The following is a 16,529-nucleotide window of genomic DNA, read 5'->3' as shown; positions in this document are numbered from 1 at the left end:
GGCATTCAAAAAATTTGTTGCTATTGGGACACCGCAGTGGAAGGTACCCGGACTACATTTATTTTCACAAAAGGCAATCCCCAACCTGTACTAGATTGTGCAAAAGGAAGTAATGGCATGTCTGGCACACAGTGTTGGGGCAAGGGTCCATCTGACCACTGATACCTGGTCTGCAAAGCATGGTCAGGGCAGGTATATCACCTACACTGCGCATTGGGTAAACCTGCTGACGGCTGCCAAGCATGAAATGTGTGGCTCTGCAGAGGAGTTGGTGACACCGCCACAACTTGCAGGCAGGCCTGCTGCCTCCTCCTCTACTCCTCCTACTCCATCCTCTTCCATAACCTCCTCGGCTGAGTCCTTTTCTGCTGCTGCGTCTTGCTCCACATCAACGGCACCCCCCCCAGCTCCCCAGGTACTGTTCCACATCCCGGATACGGCAGTGTCACGCCGTCTTGGGGTTGACTTGCCTGAAAGCAGAGAGTCACACTGGACCAGCACTCCTGTCCACCCTGAACGCACAGGTGGATCAGTGGCTGATTCCGCACCAACTGGAGATTGGCAAAGTGGTTTGTGACAACGGAAGAAATTTGTTGGCGGCATTGCATTTGGGCAAGTTGACACATGTGCCGTGCATGGCACATGTGTGTAATCTGATCGTACAACGCTTTGTGCATAAGTACCCATGCTTACAGGATGTCCTTAAGCAGGCCAGGAAGGTGTGTGGCCATTTCAGGCGTTTCTACACGGCCATGGCGCACTTTTCTGATATCCAGCGGTGAAAACAACATGCCAGTGAGGCGCTTGATTTGCGACAGCCCGACACGTTGGAATTCAACACTCCTAATGTTCGACCACCTGCTCCAACAAGAAAAAGCTGTTAACGAGTATTTGTATGACCGGGGTGCTAGGACAGCCTCTGCGGAGCTGGGAATTTTTTTGCCACGTTACTGGATGCTTATGCGCAATGCCTGTAGGCTCATGCGTCCCTTTGAGGAGTGACAAACCTAGTCAGTCGCACCGAAGGCACCATCAGCGACATCATACCATTTGTTTTCTTCCTGGAGCGTGCCCTGCGAAGAGTGCTGGATCAGGTCATAGATGAGCGTGAAGAGGAAGAGTTGTGGTTGTGGTCACCACCAGAAACAGCCTTATCAGCATCGCTTGCTGGACCTGCGGCAATGCTGGAAGAGGATTGTGAGGAACAGGAGTCAGAGGAGGAATGTGGCTTTGAGGAGGAGGAGGAGGAGGAAGACCAACCACAACAGGCATCCCAGGGTGCTTGTTGTCACCTATCTGGTACCCGTGGTGTTGTACGTGGCTGGGGGGAAGAACATACCTTCAGAGAGATCACTGAGGACGAGGAACAGGACATGAGTAGCTCGGCATCCAACCTTGTGCAAATGGGGTCTATCATGGGGTCTTTCATGCTGTCGTGCCTGTTGAGGGACCCTCGTATAAAAAGGCTGAAGGAGAACGACCTGTACTGGGTGTCCTCGCTACTAGACCCCTGGTATAAGCAGAAAGTGCCTGAAATGTTACCGAATTACGGCAAGTCGGAAAGGATGCAGCAGTTCCAAAATCAATTAAAAAGTATGCTTTACACAGCGTATAAGGGTGATGTCACAGCACAACGGGAATCTAACAGGGGAAGAGGTGAAAGTAATCATCCTCCTCCCACGACCACGCCGGCAAGGACAGGAAGCTTTACAGACATGTTGTTGATGGAGGACATGCAGAGCTTTTTAAGTCCTACGCATCGCCACAGCCCTTCGGGGTCCACCCTCAGAGAACGACTCGACCGACAGGTAGCAGACTACCTCGCCTTAACTGCAGATATCGACACTCTGAGGAGCGATGAACCCCTTGACTACTGGGTGTGCAGGCTTGACCTGTGGCCTGAGCTATCCCTATTTGTGATAGAACTTCTGGCCTGCCCCGCTTCAAGTGTCCAGTCAGAAAGGACCTTCAGTGCAGCAGGAGGTATTGTCACTGAGAAGAGAAGTCACCTAGGTCAAAAAAGTCTAGATTACCTCACCTTTATTAAGATGAATGAGGGATGGATCCCAAAGGGACTGACAGTGGGCGATACATTCAACTAAAAAAGGCCTGATGAGGGGGACTGCTTAACACACCACTCCTATCTGGTGGCACATTAGATTGCACGCGCAGTGCCCCAAATTTGAAGTAGGAGGACCGACCAAGCATCTTTTTCCATCTCCCGCTTCCTAAAATCGATGCCATATACACGTCCCCTGATAGGGGACGTAACAGGGATTAAACTGATAAGAATAGTACTACTTAACACACAACTCCTATCTGGTGGCACATTAGTTTGCACGCGCAGTGCCACCAAATTTGAAGTAGGAGGACCAACCAAGCATCTTTTTCCATCTCCCGCTTCCTGGGTGGAGGAAGAGAGACCTTCAATGACATCAGTGAGGACAAGGAACGGGACATGGATAGCTTGGTATCCAACCTTGTGCAAATGGGGAGTTTGCAGTTGTGCAAATGGACTGTTTGCGGTTGTTTGCGGTGCGTTAAACGGGGAGTTTGGTCTGTCACTGTGAAGCGGGCGTAACCCTTACACTACGTGATTAATACAACATCATACCTGATGTTTTAAAGCAGGTTATTCCAAACAATTTAGGAATGTTAGGTGATTTATGCCCTTTATGGATTAAAACCAGACTCTGTATCAACTATGTAATTTTCCATGGGAGTTTTGCCATGGATCCCCCTCCGGCATGCCACAGTCCAGGTGTTAGTCTCCTTGAAACAACTTTTCCATCACTATTGTGGCCAGAAAGAGTCCCTGTGGGTTTTAAAATTCGCCTGCCCATTGACGTCTATGGCGGTTCGCCCGGTTCGCCTGTTCGCGAACATTTGCGGAAGTTCGCGTTCGCCGTTCGCGAACAGAAAATTTTTTGTTCTCGACATCACTACTCTTCAGCAAAATAAAGTGCTCTAGGGTTCTATAGTGTTCCTTTAAGTTGTTTCTACCTTTGGAAACAGGCTCGCAAATCTAATACCAACAATACCAAAATATAATCCTCTTTTCTTCCCCTGAAACCATTCTGCAAAAAATTGCCATAAAATTGCAGCCTTATTGGTCAGGGAAAACAGACCTTTACCAGAAGGTAAAAACATATATATCCTTTTACAGTTGTTAGCTTGACAACTGCTGGTTTGTCAGTTGTGATTTGTATACTGTGAATCCAACCAATCGAAGCAGAGCAAACATAGAGATGCCAAAGGCACTTTGTTAGCTTGTTTGCTCTTAGTTTTTGCCTCCTGCTCTGTAAATTGAACTTTTGTCACACACAGCAAACCCCTGCAGGATCTAGAGAGCTATTAAAAGAGCAGGATGTGGCAGAGCCTGCATATTCTCATGGATTTACTGGTGCAGGACTCTGTTATACTGTTTCATCAATCACTTTCCTGGCTCTCTTCTACCCTCTCTCGTGTATTTCCATCGGAGCACTCTCTATCCTTAACTGGTAGCAGTGTCCTTCGAAGCCAGAACAGCCGTGGTGCCCTCAGCGAGGCCTGTCCCTAATCGTCTGGAACCCCTACCGTGCATCATCTCCAGCATTCCCCTGGTCAACTTTACAGCCTAATTTACATCCCTTTACAGAGACCTAGGAGAGCGCTATTTGGAGGGGAGGTAGGGGGGAACATCACATACAATCTCTTCACCAGAGCTAGGGGGAGTCTACATTTTCAAGACCGCATGAGCCCCCGTTTAGAGACTGGCACTTTGCTGCATCCAGTCTGGAATGCCACACCAGACTGAGATGTGACTAACGCCCAAGACTTGATTCAATAATTCCTCGGTCTTGGCACCTCTGATCCGGCTAATATTGGTACAATACACTTGGGAAATTGAGACCTGTCCGGGGACATATAATTCATGATGTGTGATTGTATATTTTGAGCTATTGCAGAGTTATGGAAGAACCAGTCCTGAAGCATCCTGAAGCGCCCTGACCGAAAGTCACTTGGCACCTTTAGCATTCCAACCAAAATTATATTTAGAACTACTTTCAGATTGGCCACGTGGAACTGTTTTCGACTGGAACTTAACCACGACTGGTCAAAACTTTACCCAAGTTCCGTTTTCTCTACAAACCATGGATCAGGGCGCTATTTTCCCAGATTGGGCGCTCAAGTATGGGCTATCTGTGATATATGATGTGTGAGGGTTTTTCATAGTTAAACTGCTGTTTTGGGGATATTTTGTTTTATGCAGCTCTGTGTCTGGGAGATGATTAAATTAAGTAGTTTTTGTTGCAGTCCTCTACCAGACACAGAGATGCTATGCCTTTGCTGAAGACCCCATGCTGGCGGTATATGTATATAAACTTGCGTGATTTCAATAAAGGTTGTTGTTCTTCCCAGCGCTATGTATCGTCTGGTGTTTGGGGTATTGGGCTGTAATCCAGTCGGGATATCGGAGATAAGAGATTCTAAGTTAAACAGAATGTGCAATAAAGGAAGTTTAAACCGTGAATTGAGCAGTGAAACTGCAGGGGCATGGTCTATACACCAAAACTGCTTCATTAAGCTCAAGATGTTTTGGAGCCTATACTGTCCCTTTAAGTTCTTTCGGTACTTTAGGTTCATATTCTTCTGAGCAAAATATGAGGTTTCAAGAGTCAATGGGCATTTACAGGAAGTGTAGAATATACTGTACAATATATATATATATATATATATATATATTCTTCTTCTTTTGTTTATTTGTTGTTTGAATGCTACTCTCACTAAATCTACCCTGTATATTTGTGTGTATATATATATATATGACCTTTTCTATATCAGAGCTTTCATTTTATGCAGCTGTCAAACTATTTCTGCTGTTTTATTTTAAATAATTTCAGGTAAAATTATTTTTTCAGTTTTAAATATAACACCTGCTCTGTTTGGAAAAAAAAAACAACAAATTAACATTTTCATTGGGCTTTTGCGCAGTTTTTCTTTTTTTCTTCCAAGGCTCACTACATTAGCTTGTCAAGACGTTCTCTAAAGGTATTTACAGGTTAATTAACTTTTTGACTATCTTCTGTCAGATTCCATTATTGGAATTGTTTCGAGGCTGAAATTGCTGTTACACCATGACATTACAGTTGATGGAAAACAGGCATTTTCTACACTTTTCCATGATTTTATAAAAAGTAATCAATCATGTGTTTACAAATCATGTAACGCAAACATTTCTTTTGTGTGCAGTTTTGTGTTCTGTTCTCTTGTTGAACTTAAATGGTTAATAATTTTCTATTTTATTTTTCTCTAAAATTTTCTTTATGTCTGCATTTGCTTTGCTTATTTTATCGTGTGAAGAAATGGCATGCAGATTTTTTTGAGCTTTTTGCAATGAACAAGGGATCTATTTAACATTTTATTATCTGAAAACAGATTTTTAGACGTTGCTGAGGTTTTTTTTGATAAATCATTTAATGGGTAAAACCAGTAGATTTCCTTCACTTGACGCATTAAGCTCTCATTTTTACATCAGCAATGAAATATAAATTTTTTATAGTTATTGCTACTTAAATCCCTTATCAAGTCTCTATAGGTATTGAAACATTTAGCAAAATATTTAATTGGCAAAAAATATATATATTTATTTTTTTCTTATTAGAATGTGGAACAGTTTTGTCTTTTGCAGATATAAAGCAATCTTACAGTTTAATAGCAGAGTTGACTATTCAGTAGTGAAATTTCTTGTGTGCTAATACAATGACAGTAACATATTTTAAGTGTAGCCATGTTGACCAGAGAAAGGCTAATGCGTGGTCTTATTTTTTTTCTCTTACCTCAATGTAATAGGCGATAACATAAACAACCAGGTAGAAGCCTCATTGCTATCTGCAATCTGCTGATGTAATGAGATATGACGGCAGTTTTTAGCAGTGAGCCGAGAAGCCCCCAATCTTTTCAATCTACATATTACACGACCAGGGTATGTCTGTATTTTTGATCCAAATTACAAGTTCACCACTTCCACACTTGTACATATAGTAAGGCAGGTGGTCTACATTGCTACTCTCCTTTACCCATTATAATTTGATTTCCAATTCTATGACTCTGCTCCCTGGTTTTTGAGGACACACTCAAAGCACCATAACCACTACAATGTGCTGTAGTGGTTATAGAAACAATTAAGGCCCATTCCCCCTCCAACACATGTAGTAAGTTATTAGTTAGTGGACAACTAAGCTTGGGTCTGTCTCATGCCAGTCACTTCTTCTATGAGAACCAGAAACTCTCTGCATTGAACTATACCCAAACGAGATGTGGTCCAACCTTTGCCACGCCTCGCCCCCATTTTACAGGCCTCATCCCCATGGGATGGGGCCTTTGTTAGCGACTGAGCAGCTACTGCTGACCGCTCACTGTTTAGTAGACATGCCTCGACCACAGCATGGCATGTGGGGGTTAAATCAAGGTTTTATACATCCCTTATATTAATATGGAGGTCATATGGACCCCAATAGTTGTTTTGTTATTCATTTTTTTTAATACTACTTAAATATGGTGGCTGGCTTGCAAGTGCGGACCAGTCGACACCTGATTAACCCTCTCACCGCCAAGGGGTTCATGTCCACAAAATTCTCCCGACCACAATTGGAGTCACCCAAACAAAATTTCGGGAACAATTGCTTGGTTAAACCAAACCGCCATATGTCCAAAATTCAGGTCATCCAAACAAAATGTAACTTTCGGGAAAGATTGTTTAGCCAAATTGAAAAATCTCAAAGTGCACAAGTTTATGCATTATTACATCAGCAAGCTAGAGCAGAGAGTATTATAGAATATATTGTTGTTGGTATCGGTACATTGACAGATAGCTAATGTTTGTAAAGTCATAGGTGATGTTACATAGGGCACTGGGCAAAAAAAAACATTTTTTTACACTAATAGGTCTTTTGTTGGTGATCTAAATGAACATTAAATGGAACGTACCTTTTTCATTTATAGAGGAATCATTTTTGCTGTTTTGTTTTCCTCTCAGGTAAAGAGCACTTATTTCTGGTTTCAGTTGATTTAACATGATCAAATCATTGAGCTTTTGCTGAAGAACTAAATAGTTTTCTGATAATTTGGAAATCTGAAAGAAATTTAACAACAATATAATGACAAACGTGAATTCAATTTCTGAATAAATTAATACATGCACAAAAATGTGTGGCATTGCTTTTATAGACAGTTACCTTCTAGTGGTAATTTTCTAAAATGAAATATAGAAATTGAAATAAAGTCCTAACCAGGGTCATCTTTAATGCGGTGCAAACGGAGCAGCTCAACTAATTTTTTCCCCCTTGGGCCAGCCGACACAACCGGCGACCCGCACACTAAGGAGGCCCACCGGGTGGCCCATCCACTAAGGGGCCTGGTCACACGCAGTGGTACTTTAACAGCGCGACCGGGCCCCTTGCTTTTCAGCAGCGCTGGGAGGAAGTGACGGCCACGAGTCAGTATGTATGTCCGTGTTTGCATCTGTGTCTGTTTCAATATGTCTGTCAGTGTATGTGTGTGTCAGTATGTCTGTCAGTGTATGTGTCTGTCTGTGTCAGTATGTCTGTCAGTGTATGTATCTGTGTCTGTATGTCTGTCAGTATGTTTGTCAGTGTATGTATGTGTCTGTGTCAGTGTGTATGTCAGTATGTCTGTCAGGGTGTGTGTCAGTATGTCTGCCAGTGTATGTGTCTGTGTATGTGTGTCCGTATGTCTGTCAATGTGTGTCTGAGTCCGTATGACTTTCAGTGTATGTGTCTGCATGTGTGTCAATATGTGTTTATGTGTGTCAGTATGCCTGTCAGTGTATGTGTCTGTGTGTGTCAGTATGTCTGTCAGTGTATGTGTCTGTGTGTGTCAGTATGTATGTCAATGTATGTCTCTGTGTATGTGTGTTAGTATGTCTGGCAGGGGACAGGGTCCAGGGGGCCCAAGCAAATGGTTGCCCTGGTCCTAACACATTATGGAGTTATACTATCATTAGCGATACAAATGTTTCATCTCATGTTTTTTTAAATGTATTTAATTATATCACATTTAAACAGATACACTAAGCTAATAACCGCTACCAATCATTGTAATGGTTATGCTGCTCAGGGTGTCCGTGTACCAAATGTGGTTCAATGCTAAGCTGCTCAGAAGCAGAATTTATTAAAGGGACTCTCCAGGCAGCCCCTGTTTACTCACCTGGTTCCAGCGCCGGGAGCCTCGTGAAGCCGCGCCCCCTATTTCGTCAAGATGCCGAAATAGGCGGGTGCGAGCAGGGAGCAATCAGACGCTTCCATTTGGCTTCGCCGCACATGCGCACAGACTTCAGAGGGCGGCATTCATGCCGCCCTCTGAAGTCCTCAGCGCACTACCGCGCAAGCGCGCGGTGTGAGCGGCCGCGAGCTGACTGACAGCTCAGCTCGTGGTCTTTGCCCGCCCCCCTCGTCTGCTGACAGGCTGGAGAGAGAAGGCGCGCACACAGTGCCTTCTCTCTCCTGCACACGTCAGACGTATTTTCAAACGTCTGACGTGTACAAGGCCTTTTTAGGGCCCTGCATGATAGGAAGTTCCTCTAGTGGCCGTCTGAGTGACGGCCACTGGAGGTATTCCTATCAATCAATGTAAACACTGTATTTTCTCTGGAAATACAGTGTTTACATTAGATTGCCTGCAGGGAGCTATAGATCTCACCTGAACAAATACATTAAGCTGTAGTTGTTCAGGTGACTATAGTGTCCCTTTAATGCAGAATTAACACATCTGCTTTATGTAAAATGTGTCCAATCTGGACAGAACTGTTTGGCTAAGAGTGATTGGAGTCTCTCCCTTCCAGCCAATCAGTTTTGTCCTTGTTTGGCAAAATTGACAGTGACAATATAGTAGTGGTAATTCAATGTTTCCCCTCCTATACCTCTTCAATGATTCATAGGTATGCCCCTTCTCTGTTTCTACGCTCTACCCAAGGTAGCCTGCCTACCGCCATCAGACTCTACCCTAGTCTTCAATCGTTTAAAAGTTGCCTTAAAATCTCTTCAGGAAAGTTGATGGCATCCCAGAGTAACCTTATCTCATATACCTGACCCTTGCTCTCTCCTAAAGGGCAGCATTCTACTCTCTCCTCCAGCTCTGCTTCACGTCGACCCTTTTTGATTGCTATCTCCTGTCTTATTGTGTTTTCTACCCCACTTCCTATAGAGTGTAAGCTTGTTTGAGCAGGGTCCTCTTCAACCTATCGTTCCTGTAAGTTTTTTGTAATTATCTTGTGTTTTGTTAAATCTTCCCCTTTCATAATATTGTAAAGCGCTACAGAATCTGTTGGCACTATATAAATACCAATAATAATAATAATAATAATAATAATAATAATAATAATAATAATAATAATAATAATAATAATAATAATGTGTTTGAGGAAGAGGGCTGTCTCCAAATGCCTGGAAGATCCACAATTTATATCAAACCATTCCTACAAAGTTTGACATAACAGACGTCATTTGCTCTTACAGCCATAATAATGGCAAAGTATCAGTATACTGTATAAAGGATACAGTACAATATCTGGAGTGCAAAAGATTCCCTACCCCTGCTCTAGGCAGTATAGACACAATAGCAGGCTATCAATGGTTGTGTTGCTTAGAGTATTCTACTAAAGTGGAAATAATAATAATATAATTAAAATTTTCTATGCTTTGCTCCCCTGAGAAAGTACATCATATATCCCTTTGCTACCATTATTATATCATTTTCCTTTTTTCTTCCTAAGCTGTTGTTTTTTTCCTGTGTGGTAGGTTGATAAAAATCAATGCTAAAGGAAGCAGATCTTGTTAATGCATCTATGGTTTTCTTTCCTGACGTTTTGCGAACTCATATAGATGTACATTTGGACTACTTATCATACTGACATATTGAATATGCTATTAATCAACAGAATAATACAGAATAACACTTAGATGGATATGTCTTGCAAGCGACTTGTCACCATGTAACACAAAGTGATATTAGATGATGTTAAAGATATAGGAGTATTTTTGATTGTTACAGCAGAATAAATGTTTTATTATTAATGCTGGGTATTAACATTCAGTCAAAAATCTAATCTAACATTGCCTAATTATTTATTTCTGCCCATTATCAGCCAGTGAACTGAAATTGGAATACTGAACAAATGAAGTAAAGGGAATTACAATTATGAAACAAAAAGAAGTGTCATTAAACAACTAAAATACAGAAAACAAATTCCAGTAATGCAAATGATCTCATCAATAAAAATGTTTCCATTAAATTGGGAACAGACAACTGTATTATCATTAAAGTAGTTCTGTCACTTTTCAGAATTTTATAAATATATAATATTTTAGCTTGCTGAAGTGGTTTATGTGTGAAGTGTGTCCTGTTTTATTTAGTTTTATAAATAGTGCAGATTTCAATAGAAATTACATCTTTTATAAATTAACCTTGTTACACCCACCTGTCAGTCAAGTAACCAGTCCTATTATTTCCTGGTTTGGTTAGCTCAGTAAAGCTAAATTCAAGAGGCAGCAATTGCGCAGAGTACCTGCTTTGCAAAGACTTTTCATTGAGCTGGAAGTGGGAAGTATGTGATTGGACAGCCACATAAAGTCTGGTTGCGGTTAGAAGGGCAGGGCTTGCAACGGCGTCAGACAAGAGATCTGCAGCTTTCGCAAGCTGTTTTAGATTTACCCCAATGATAAAATGCATAATTAAATGCATGCATGTTTACATTGGGGTATGTCTAATAAACAGTGATATTTTTTTGGGGGGGCAGAGTAATGTCTTTTTAACTTTAACAAGTCCTAGTCAGGCATACTATCCTACTCTGTAATGTATGTATACAAGAACAGTCAGGATCTACAGTACCATTACAGTACTAGAATTGGCTATAATGGTATTATTCAATTCATAGTTAATTAATTAACTAATTAATGGCATAATTACCATTACAGTGCTATAATTGGCAGGATCTACAAGACCATTTACGCAAGACACAATAAAATGCCACTAAATTTGGGATATGTGAACTTGACATCTTAATCTTTGTTGGTTACATGTGTTTCTGTAAAGGGGATTCAGCAGTCAGTAGGAATTTACACACCTTTAAATCATGATTTACGCTCTCTCTCATGTCAGGGAAACATTAGGATCATTACTTAAAATGTATTGCACTCTTGGTGTTTGCTCTCTTTATTAATATTTTTCATGTGTATTAATGATACTTTATTAGTGACGCCCATCTATTTCTGTGGATCGATACATTGATTTTCTATTGACTATGTGTGTCTATTTGAACATTTATTTGTCACTGGCATGTTTACTGTGTACTTGGAGATGAAGACTAAGTAATATTTAAATGTGCCCTAATACCTATGGTCTACTTTGTGGTTGTAGTGCCACCGTACCTGTTCTGTAAAAAAAGCTAGATCTTCAATTTCTTTTAGAACGCTACCGTTTACATTTCCATCGTGTGTTTCATTTGTACCATTAGTACAAATAGTATCCTTTTTACTATGTAATTTTTCTTCCATTTCGGTTATTTCTCTTTCACTTAGTCGATGATCATTATCCTGTTTTTTTTCAGCTGCTGTCTCTAAATCTTTTTCATTTTCTTTATGTGTTTCCACTTTTTCATTGTCTGTTGGCAGTTTCTGTACTTCTGAGTCAATATCATGTGTATTGCTTGGTTTTAAGTCACACTTCTCATTAGATACTACATTCTCATGTTGAAGCAAACTCTCCTCTTCTACGTCTGATGAAGGTCGAGGTTTTGTTGCAGTCTGATTTTCATGAGCAATTGGTTGACCCATATCTTGGTCTCCTTGTTGTGTATTGTTGTTTATAAAGTGGATATAATTACTTTCAGCAGATTCTATTTTATCCTTGTCTTTTCCTTTGGCTTCTTTGAATTTTTTTCGCTCTCTATGACCACGATAATTGCTTTGGATAACAACGGCAGCCTTATCTTCTCGGGGATCACTTGTATCAATATCATCATCATGGTGTCCCTCTTGAAGAACGACGGGTTCTGTCTCTTGATTTGCAACCACTTCATTATCCTCCTCTTTCTTTTTTTGATATCCCTCTTTTATTTGTTTCCTTTCCTGATGTCCTCTGAAATGACTTTGGATAACAATAGCAGCTTCCTCTTCACTTTTGTTGCCCAGATCCTTGATTTCTGGATCAATTTCTTCTGCTGTGCCATCAACTGCCACATCAGCTGTATTGTTACATTGCTTTCTCTTCATTGATTCCCTGCCAAAAATAACAAGGATGCAAAAACAGTTCAGATTCCAACTCATCGTAAGAATAGAAATGATTTCAATATTCAGTAACTTTTGAACTTTTACATTTCAACAGTACTTTCAGCTGGAACTAGCTTTACATTTGTTTCATTTTATAATGTATATTTTATGTTAAATAGGAAAAAGGTTTTAGATATGTTGCCTTTTTTACAAGGAGACACCATATAACCAAAGCAAAATTTGAGTATTATTTAAAAAAAAAAAAAATTTCACCATACATAATTGTAATTTAATAACTAAATAACATGATAGTACTTTACATAATTAAGTTCAGGTGCCACTGCAAAATCAAGACTATTTGCCTGGACTTTTCTATGTTGAATTATAGCTTTTCAATTTTAGTTTGACAATAAGCTGATATATAGTTAAGTGTAGACATTGAGATTTTTTTCAGTCCAAACTGCAATCAGTCCAAACGTTGACCAAACGGTTGATTGGTTGGATTTCTGAATTCTGAGTCAAACACAAACCATATGAAATGCGCAATGCTTAAGCATGTTCACTAGACATGTGCAAATGGTTTCTAGTGATGTACCGAACTGTCCGGGCGAACTTAGCGTGTTCGCGTTCACCGCGGCGGGCGGACACATGCGCAGTTCGATCCGCCCCCTATTCGTCATCATTGGGCAAACTTTGACCCTGTGCCTCTCGGTCAGCAGACACATTCCAGCCAATCAGCAGCACCCCCTCCCTTCCACACCCTCCAACCTCCCTCCCAGCATCCATTTTCGATTCATTCTGAAGCTGCATGCTTAGTGAGAGGAGGGAAAGTTTAGCTGCTGCTGATTAGATAGGGAAAGTGATAGCTAGGCTAGGGTATTCAGTGTCCACTACAATACTGAAGGACTAATCTCATCTCTGCTGTAAGGACAGCACCCCAAAAAGCCCTTTTTAGGTCTAGAACATCAGGCTGCTTTTTTTTTTCCTGTGTAATCTAATTGCAGGTGCCTGCCTGCCAGCTTCTGTGTGAGGTTCACATTGGATACTGTGCCTACTTGCCCAGTGCCACCACTCATATCTGTTTTTACAATAGGTTAAGCTTTACATTTAAAATAAATCATTTTTTTTCACTGTAATAGAAGAGCAGTTGCCTGCCTGCCAGCTTCTGTGTCAGGTTGGATGCCTTGCCCATTTGCACAGTCAGTGCCACCACTCATATATGTTTTAACAATAGGTTAAGCTTTACATTTAAAAGAAATAATTTTTTTTCACTGTAATAGAAGAGCAGTTGCCTGCCTGCCAGCTTCTGTGTCAGGTTGGATGCCTTGCCCATTTGCACAGTCAGTGCCACCACTCATATCTGTTTTAACAATAGGTTAAGCTTTACATTTAAAAGAAATAATTTTTTTTCACTGTAATAGAAGAGCAGTTGCCTGCCTGCCAGCTTCTGTGTCAGGTTGGATGCCTTGCCCATTTGCACAGTCAGTGCCACCACTCATATCTGTTTTAACAATAGGTTAAGCTTTACATTTAAAAGAAATAATTTTTTTTCACTGTAATAGAAGAGCAGTTGCCTGCCTGCAAGCTTCTGTGTCAGGTTGGATGCCTTGCCCATTTGCACAGTCAGTGCCACCACTCATATCTGTTTTAACAATAGGTTAAGCTTTACATTTAAAAGAAATAATTTTTTTTCACTGTAATAGAAGAGCAGTTGCCTGCCTGCCAGCTTCTGTGTCAGGTTGGATGCCTTGCCCATTTGCACAGTCAGTGCCACCACTCATATCTGTTTTAACAATAGGTTAAGCTTTACATTTAAAATAAATATTTTTTTTCCACTGTAATAGAAGAGCAGTTGCCTGCCTGCCAGCTTCTGTGTCAGGTTGGATGCCTTGCCCATTTGCACAGTCAGTGCCACCACTCATATCTGTTTTTACAATAGGTTAAGCTTTAGATTTAAAAGAAATAATTTTTTTTCACTGTAATAGAAGAGCAGTTAGTTGTCTGCAAGCGTCTGGGTGTCAGGCCTACTTCAGCGTGTGCTCTGCAGACCTGTGCCAGCGTGCTTTGACAGTTGCCAATCATATCTGGTGTCTCTTTAGCGTGCTTTTACAAAGAAAAAAGGTTTCCAGTGTAAGCTAATAGCAGCCAGTCAGTGTCCTTCAAGCGGCTCTGTCAGGCCTTCCTTCAGCGTGTGCCCTGCACAACCCTGCCAGCGTACTTTGACAGTTGCCACTCATATCTGGTGTCTCTATAGCGTGCTTTTACAAAGAAAAAAGGTTTCTAGTGTAAGCTAATAGCAGCCAGTCAGTGTCCTTCAAGCGGCTCTGTCAGGCCTTCCTTCAGCGTGTGCTCTGCAGACCTGTGCCAGCGTGCTTTGACAGTTGCCAATCATATCTGGTGTCTCTATAGCGTGCTTTTACAAAGAAAAAAGGTTTCTAGTGTAAGCTAATAGCAGCCAGTCAGTGTCCTTCAAGCGGCTCTGTCAGTCCTTCCTTCAGCGTGTGCTCTCCAGAACTGTTCCAGTGCACATTGCCAATCATATCTGGTGTCTCTATAGCGTGCTTTTAAAACCAAATTTTTTTTTTCACTGTTATAGATTGAATAGCAGTTACTTGTCTTCAAGCGGGTGTGTCAGGCCTACAGTGTGTGCTCTGCAGAACTGTTCAAGTGCACATTGCCAATCATATCTGGTGTCTCTATAGCGTGCTTTTACAAAGAAAAAAGGTTTCTAGTGTAAGCTAATAGCAGCCAGTCAGTGTCCTTCAAGCGGCTCTGTCAGTCCTTCCTTCAGCGTGTGCTCTGCAGACCTGTGCCAGCGTGCTTTGACAGTTGCCAATCATATCTGGTGTCTCTATAGCGTGCTTTTACAAAGAAAAAAGGTTTCTAGTGTAAGCTAATAGCAGCCAGTCAGTGTCCTTGAGCGGCTCTGTCAGTCCTTCCTTCAGCGTGTGCTCTCCAGAACTGTTCCAGTGCACATTGCCAATCATATCTGGTGTCTCTATAGCGTGCTTTTAAAACCAAATTTTTTTTTTCACTGTTATAGATTGAATAGCAGTTACTTGTCTTCAAGCGGGTGTGTCAATCCTACAGTGTGTGCTCTGCAGAACTGTTCAAGTGCACAATGCCAATCATATCTGCTGTCTCTATAGCGTGCTTTTACAAACAAAATTTGTTTTTCACTGTTATAGATTGAATAGCAGTTACTTGTCTTCAAGCGGGTGTGTCAGGCCTACAGTGTGTGCTCTGCAGAACTGTTACAGTTCACATTGCCAATCATATCTGGTCTCACAGTAGCTTGCACGCATAGTACCACTAATCCCCCCAAAAATGACAGGCAGAGGCAGGTCACCCCGCAGGGGCCGTCGTGGTCGTGGTGCTGTGCTTTTGCCCTAGAATAATGCCCAGTTTTCAGAAGCCACGTACCCTGAACTTGAAAAGTTCTGAGGACATAGTTGACTGGCTAACACAGGACACCCAATCTTGTACAGCCTCCGCTCGGAACCTTGACGCACCATCCTCCTCCAGCTTAGCTTCAGGCACCTCTCAAGATACCACTCACCCGCCTGCCGCCACCACCAAAACTAGCACCACAGCCGCTTTACTTGGTATGTCAGAGGAGTTATTCACACACCCGTTTGAAGAAATGAGTGATGCGCAACCATTATTGCTAGAGGATGTAGATAACAGGGATATGTCTCAGGCAGGCAGCATTAAACACATGGAGGTACGGTGTGATGATGATGATGTTGTACCCGCTGCTGCTTCCTTTTCTGAGTTGTCAGATACAAGCGAAGCGGTTGATGATGACGATGCGTCCATGGATGTCACGTGGGTGCCCGCTCGGCAAGAAGAAGAACAGGGCGAAACTTCAGATGGGGAGACAGAGAGGAGGAGGAGACGAGTTGGAAGCAGGGGGGGGTCGTTGCAAGGAGCTAGTGGCACAGTCAGACAGCATGCATTGGCACCTGGGGTCAGCCCGACAGCACGCCAATCAACGCATGCTGTGTCCACCACCAGAATGCCGTCATTGCAGAGCTCAGCAATGTGGCATTTTTTTTGTGTGTCTGCCTCGGACAACAGCGATGCCATTTGCAACCTGTGCCAAAGGAAACTGAGTCGTGGGAGGTCCAACACCCACCTAGGTACAACTGCTTTGCATAGGCACATGATCTCACATCACAAACGCCTATGGGATCAACACATGAGTACAAGCAGCACGCCTACTCTAAGTCGCCATGTTCCTCCTGGTCTAGCATCTTCAGC

General features: G+C 42.0%; 1 protein-coding gene across 1 annotated transcript in view; it reads right to left on the bottom strand.

Moving 5' to 3' along the window:
• Positions 1-16,529, bottom strand: part of MYO3A (myosin IIIA) — a 168,731-nt gene that overhangs the window by 38,214 nt on the left and 113,988 nt on the right. Inside the window, exons 30-31 of the mRNA XM_063453143.1 lie at positions 11,427-12,276; positions 6,970-7,114 (exon numbers count right to left, since the gene is read on the bottom strand). Coding sequence (XP_063309213.1) covers positions 6,970-7,114; positions 11,427-12,276 — 995 coding nt within the window. The remainder of the gene's footprint in view (positions 1-6,969; positions 7,115-11,426; positions 12,277-16,529) is intronic.

This window comes from Pelobates fuscus, chromosome 4, assembly GCF_036172605.1.
Source record: "Pelobates fuscus isolate aPelFus1 chromosome 4, aPelFus1.pri, whole genome shotgun sequence".
Taxonomy (NCBI): domain Eukaryota; kingdom Metazoa; phylum Chordata; class Amphibia; order Anura; family Pelobatidae; genus Pelobates; species Pelobates fuscus.
This window is presented reverse-complemented; position numbering and strand designations above follow the sequence as displayed.